We start from the raw sequence: 6,685 nt of genomic DNA, 5'->3' as shown, positions 1-6,685 counted from the left end.
TCCCCGCGCTCCGGCGGCGGCCCGGGGCAGGGGGCGGGGACAGGGGACCGCGGCGCAGCGGCTTTGTGGGAAAAGGGCTTTCTCAATCTCCCTCCCTCCCTGCCGCGCCCCGCGCGACCCGGCCGTGTCAGGAGTTGGCTCAACGGGCAAATCCCTTCCTCCCAGCAGGGGCGGGACGGGTGACTCTTCCCCCGTCCCGTCCACCTCCCCCCCCCCGCCCCCGCCCCCGCCCCCGCCCCTTTGGCTTGCTCTTGTGCCACGTGGACGAAATAATCGGGCTTGGTGTTTTAGGGGTTTTGTTTGGTCTTTTAGTTTCTCTGACACAGCGAATTTCTAAAAACGGTTCTGCAAAATCAGACCTCACCTCGCCTTCAGCCTTTCGACTGTCTTGGGTCAGGAGAGGTGACCCGAGGTTCTCGCCCTCATTTGACATCCCTCCCGTGTGGTGCCTTGATAAGTCAGGCCACCTCTCTGAATACGTCCCCTCGACTTGCGCGCACATTTTGTGAGCCCCGGGACGGCTTTTCTTTTCAGTCCCATCGCCCTCACTTACCCCATTCATGGCCTATCCTCTGTCCTGCCCACCTCCCAAGACCCCCCCCCCCCCCTTTCTCATAGGCTGAGCAAATACAGGGAAATTCAGGAGAATGACTAGGGACTCGGGACACCAGCAATCGACCAACAGGGGTTCTCCCACAAGTCCCAAAACGATATACGCTGCCATGCACCCCAACAGTGACCTGAGTGAGGGCAGGGAGATCTGGATGCCTGCTTCCTCTGATCAGCTGTGTGCTTTGGGAACGTTTGAAAAATTCTTTGGGCCTAAGCGTTCCCCCGTGTGCAGTGGGAGTTGCCGAGACCTGTGATATCCTGCCAATTCCACGGAAGAGAAAGCCCCAGGGAGGTGCTCAGAACCTGTTTTTCCCTGAGGTCCTTTCCACTTCTGTGGGTCCTAGGTCCCCCTGTTTCTTTTGAGATCTTGATCACAGATGGTGACTACTCCCCTCGCCTCTGAAGCATCCTTCCCTTCTAGGTTCTCCTCAGCACAGGGTTCTTATTAGTACCGGAGATGACAGCAGGAACCCAGGCAGCCAAGAACTATGAGGGCACCAACAGCAGCCCCAGACCCTGTGAACTGCAGGTTTGGTCCTGGAACCTGTCTCCTTACTACCCACCCAGGGATCTTCCTACTACACCCTGCTGCCTACATTTACAGGACTGAAAGGGGTTCAAGAGATGATCTAGCTCAGTGTTTTCCAAGTTGGCCTTACCAAAAGAATCATCTGGGTGCTTGTTAAGAAAACAAACACCCGAGTCCCTAAAGCTAGCCACGCAGACTCCCTAGAGAAAAGAACCAAGGATTTGCATTTTTCACAAAGGCCCAGGTGATGCTTGGTGTAAGGGGTCTGACAGCTGGTACTTAACAGACGGCTTAGCATAGGGGATCTAAAACAAACAACATCTTTCCTGGGGAACTGTCCTGGCCCCTGAGGAGTTTATCTTCACATCAGGGAGATAAGGCAGGCTGTCAGAGAATGATGGATTAGCGCAAAAGCTGTTCCTGAGGCCCTCCCACCCTGAGCTGGCAGGACGGAAGAAGAGAGATGCCCAGGGTCTCGAAACTGGCCCCCTGCCTGATAGGCTACACATCCCAATCTGGCGTTAGAGCTAGATCTCGCGTGAATCAGTCCACACAGTCACTGGGACCTCACCCGCATTTCCTAACTTCCCCTATTCCAGGCATCGTCCGTCAGCTCTGCCCCAAGCCGTGTTCCCAGGCCCCTTTCCGTCACCCCGGTGAGATCCCGGGAGACCTAAGCCAAGAAGCCCTGTGTGCCTGGCTTCTTTTTTAAGTCTCTGAGGCTGTCTTTATCTCCATTCAAATCCTGGGTTTGGAAACGAAGAGAGAGGACCTCGTCTCCTCTATCACTTCCTCGCCACGATCAGCTTCCTCCGTTAATTTAACCACAGATCAAATTAGATTTTTCTTTTGAGATACGGGAGCTGATGTCTCATCCCCCGCCCCCCCCCCCCCCCCAGCCCTGTCTTTGTCCCTAGTCCTGCCTTTTGGTTTCACCCGACCAAACTCTTCAAGATCCAGGACCAAGTTGGAGTTTTCCAGGAAGACTTTCTCAGCCACCGAGCTACAGCTCTGCCCAGCGCCTCTCTCTCTGGCCTCTGGACTCCCACAGTGACAATTACCGTAGCACCTACCATTCATTGTATCCTTATTACGTCAAAGTTCTGTGCCAAGCGCTTTACGTGTATCATCTTAGTTCATTTTCATGGCAACTCTCCAAAGTAGGTTCTATTCTTAGGCTCTTTTTCACTGACTAGGAAACGGAGGCTTACAGAGGTTAAGTAACACACCCAAGGTCACACAGGTAGGGGAGCCAGCGGGGACTCAGACGCAGGTCTGACCGCACAGCCCTTGCTTGGAGCCACAGCAGGGCTTGCCAGGAGCCCTTGCTTTCCACCACAGGCACACAGCCTGTGCTATGTTCTCCTGTAACCTAACGGTTTCATGTGCGGTTGTCTTCTGCCCCAGTTAGTTCAAACAGGCCAGCCCCCGTGCTGGGAACACACAGTGCGCAAACAGTGCGTCCCTTAAACCAGCCAGGCATAGAAACATCCATTCTTCGTAAATGTAAAAGCCCTCAGAGGAAGAGCTCTGACAAGCCTAATTACCCTGCCTACAACCAAACAGCCCTCATTGTCAGAACATTCTTTATGTCAAATCTCAAGCCCTCTGCCCCACCATAAACCAGTTTCCTTTCCTTTCTGATCTGGAGCCCTAGAAAAGCAGTTGCAAGTGGTGGTTCAAAGCAAGGGCGGCGGGACCTCAATCCTGGAGCTGGGCCACGCGCGAGCTCTGTGACTCAGTGAGCCTGCTTCCTCATCTGTAAAGTGGGCACATAAATGCTTACCCCACTGGGTCGTTTTGAAAATTAAATCCAAGCCCCCGGATACAAAACCCTTCACAGTATGTTTGGCATAGAGTAAAGACCAACTAAATGGTGGCTATTTTTATTTAATGCTGTTTATTCTCTCCCAGGGTATCAAATACGAAGTCCCTCTGTGACCTGCACACGACTCTCTCCTCCCTTGGCTCACCCTCTCTGTACGACTACACACTCTTTCGCGAACACTTTTTCCCTGTGTTCTCTTTAGGTCTTCCATTTTATTTTTGCTCAGGACCTCTCAAACCGGGGAGTAGGCGGCCAAACATCGGGAGGAGTCTCCCCTTTGCTCTTTGGTCTTAGCGTGCCTCGATCTGGTAGGAAGAGAAATGCCGGGCCCTCTCCCCACCTGTGACTTGGAAAACAGGTGCCGACAGAGTCCCGTCGAAGGCTGAGAGGGAAACGGAACCGATGCCCTGTATCCAGAGAGAGGACGGCTGTGATAAGGGGCTTGTCTTTGCAACAGTGGACAGATTTTTTTTTCTTTCAATTTCTTTCTGTGGCTGGCGCTTGGCTTGGGGTGTGGTGTGGCTCTCAGTTGCTGGGCCCTGGCACACAGGGCTGGCCACCTGCGCTGTGAGTTGGAGGAGGCGCTGGGGCTGGGGCAGGAGTGCTTGCTCTCCTTTGCCTCTCCAGGCCTCGAAGCTCGTCACTTCGCTGCCCAAGCAGAAGTTCAGGTTAGTCTTACAGCATCACACAATTACTCGGTTACATAAATCCAAGGGTGTGGTGGGAAAGTGGACCGGAGAGGCAACGGACCGGGGTAGAGAGCGGGAAGGGAAGAGAAGGCCGGGACGGCCATCCTTTCCAGGGCCGAAAACCGCGGCGAAGGGGAAGCGTAGATGGAATCCGGCTGAATCGATGACTTTCAGGAAAAGAAAAAGAAGCTTGAAGAGTGAGAGCTGCGAGAGAAGGTACATCTCACTCATAGACTCCAAGCCCGCGACTCTTGAAGGTCCTGAACGTACCTGTCTTCTTCTCCGGGCTAGTTCTTCCGGAAGGCCTTTCCTGCTCCCCGCCTGGACATTCATTCATTCATTCATTCATCTAGAGTCAGACGCTGTGCCAGGTGCTAGAGTTACAGCAGTGGGATAGGGCGGATGAAGCGGTTCCTTGTCCTGGGACGGAGCCTACAGCTGTAAGGGGAGTGGGTGTTAATAGAGGACGTGCAAAAGCAAATATTTAAATTGCAGTTGTTGTAGCTGGTACCGTGGAGAATTAGAGGGGATGTGAGCCTAGACCAGGAGGCCTGGGAAGGCAGCAACATCGAAAGCTGACTTATAAGATGAATCAGGATTGATGAGCAGGGACGATGGTCCAGGCAGAGGGAACAGCTTGTGTGTGGAGCTTGAGCCTGGTGGGCTTCCCAGAAACTTCACCAAGTACCAGGAGTGGTGAGGGCGGAGAGCAGCTCGAAGTAATGCAGGAGAGTTTGGCAGAGGCGGGGTAACGCAGGCCAAGGTAGGACGTGGGCTTTGTTTTCCTAAGAGCAGTGGGCAGTCACCGTATTATGTAAGGCAGTGACATGATCAGACGTGTATTTTAAAAAGAGCATGCTGGAAGTGGATTGCAGCTGTCCAGATGAGCGATAATGGTCGCTGGCCCCACGGTAGCGGCAGCAGGAATGTAAAGACATGTCGAACTTCGGCTGTGGTTTGGAAGTAGAATTTGGAAATACGGTTTGATATTTCATTGCACTTGGGGGCGAGGGAGAGGAGGAGCCAAGGACAGCTTCCTGGTTTTGCCTTGGGCACTTGGGTGGCACCGTGAGCTGAGATTGGGAGGCTGGGGGAGAAGCCCTCGGATTACTTTTTTGGCAGTTCTGCATCCTCTAGCTTTTGTTGTAATGATTTCACAGTATTTGTGTTCGAACGAGAAGGATAGGAGCACTGGGGCCACGGACGAGTGGCACCGCTCAGATTAGAAGTCTAGCATTCCGAAGCCAGGCCTAGCCTCCTTCCGTGACCCCGCATGGGGTTTCCATTTCATTGCTGGGGACAGAGCATACTGGATCTGGCCCATCTTTGTATCCACCTTGAGCTCTTGCACCTTATACCCTGAGGATGTTCTAAGCTGAGGTCTTCTGTAGCCCCGTGTACCTGGCACTGTGCCGTAGGGAAGAGAACGTGGGGCACGGGTCCCTGCCGTCAAGAATCTTATTAGTGGCACAGTCCATGGAAAATAGGGCCTGCCAGGTAGCAGGCTGGGCCACCTCATCAAAACAGAAGACCTCAGGCCATTGGCACATGCTGGTAATTCTTCCCCCTTTGGGAAAACCCAAAAGGTACAGAGTATAGTGCAGATCACAGCAGACACACGTGTGGGTCTCTGAGAGCATCCAGTCCCCTCACACCCCAACAATTCCATCACCAGGTCGCACAGCCAGAGACCTTAGAGAGGAAGGGCCTGGCCTCTGCTCTATGGAACCACACCCACAGCTCCAACGGAGACCTTAGTATGTCTGCATGCAGCAAGACGAGGGGGCCAGGCAGGGTTGCGTGCCTTGTATTTACTATATTTTTCGTGGCGAAATATGCCTTCTTTTATGCAACGCTCCGAGGAAAATTTATTACTAAAAAAAAAAATCAGTTGGATTTTTAGCCCAGATTTGTTCTCCGTACACGAACACGTTATGGCGTGGGTTGAGAAGTCCCGCCTTCTCATCAGGAAGCTGAGTATGAGCAAGTTGGGCCTGGACAGGGGCCATTTCAGCCCAGAGCCATCAGCTTTTCCTGTCACAGTTGCTGCTGGGGCCCTTTAGCATCTCCGTTTTCTGTGGCTCCCATCTGGCTGATGGCATCATCTGGGCCTCTGACAGAATCACCTAGGAAGGGCCAGCGTCGGAGGGTCAGGTCCCAGTGGAGGCCAAAATTGGGGATCACACCTCTTCCTTATCTCATGGAAAAAGGGGACACCCTCTCTCCCAAATCGGGATCTCAGAACCACAATCACTGTCACAACTTTCTTTAAAAAAAGATTTCTTTTTATTTTTCTGAACAAATGGAAAGATACCACGGTATTGATGGGAAAACAATATAATATGTTGAGTGTGTTATGAATTCATATCCCAACAGAGTTTTACGTATTTTTAATAGATTTTGGTTTTTTTAGCAATTTTAGGTTCACAGCAAAGTTGAGATGAAAGTATCGCATTTCCAAATTCTCCTTGCCACCCCCCCCCCCCCATTCCCCCCGGCTCCCCCCGGGGCCAACATCTTCTACCAGAGTGGTACCTTTGTTACAATCATGACAGAAGGCTGACCCATCATTATCATCCAGAGTCTACAGTTGACATTAGGGTTTATGCTTGGTGTTGGACATCCCATGGGTTTTGACAAATGTATAATGACATGTATCCACCATTATGGTATTATACAGAGTATTCTCAATGCCCTAAACTCACCTATTCAACCCATTATATATATATTTAAAATGCATACGATGGCCTTGGGCTACTTGAGAGAAAATAAAACCCGATCGATATTGATTCCAAATGACCTTCCGAGCTTTGTGGCTTTTGTAAACTTAGCACTTCACGCTCTCTGTTTCTTATTGTGTGTTGTTGTGTTTTTTTTCCGGCGTTATTTTATACATGTATTCCCGTATATTGACATCGTTCATGTGTCATTTCTAATAACACGGTATCAATTTCTAATACATGGTGTAAATCATTGAAAGCTCATGCTGGTCATTTGGTATTATCTTTTCCCTATATGCTCTTGCAG

The 6,685-nt window shown here is 51.5% G+C and overlaps 1 protein-coding gene across 1 annotated transcript in view; it reads right to left on the bottom strand.

Annotated features, from left to right (window-relative positions):
• OAF (out at first homolog) overlaps nt 1-433 on the bottom strand; it is a 17,876-nt gene extending 17,443 nt beyond the window's left edge. Inside the window, exon 1 of the mRNA XM_040482841.1 lies at nt 365-433. Coding sequence (XP_040338775.1) covers nt 365-433 — 69 coding nt within the window. The remainder of the gene's footprint in view (nt 1-364) is intronic.
• Between the last annotated feature and the right edge of the window lie 6,252 nt (nt 434-6,685).

Source organism: Herpailurus yagouaroundi, unplaced genomic scaffold, assembly GCF_014898765.1.
Source record: "Herpailurus yagouaroundi ecotype Mexico unplaced genomic scaffold, PumYag 161, whole genome shotgun sequence".
In the NCBI taxonomy this organism is placed as follows: domain Eukaryota; kingdom Metazoa; phylum Chordata; class Mammalia; order Carnivora; family Felidae; genus Herpailurus; species Herpailurus yagouaroundi.
This window is presented reverse-complemented; position numbering and strand designations above follow the sequence as displayed.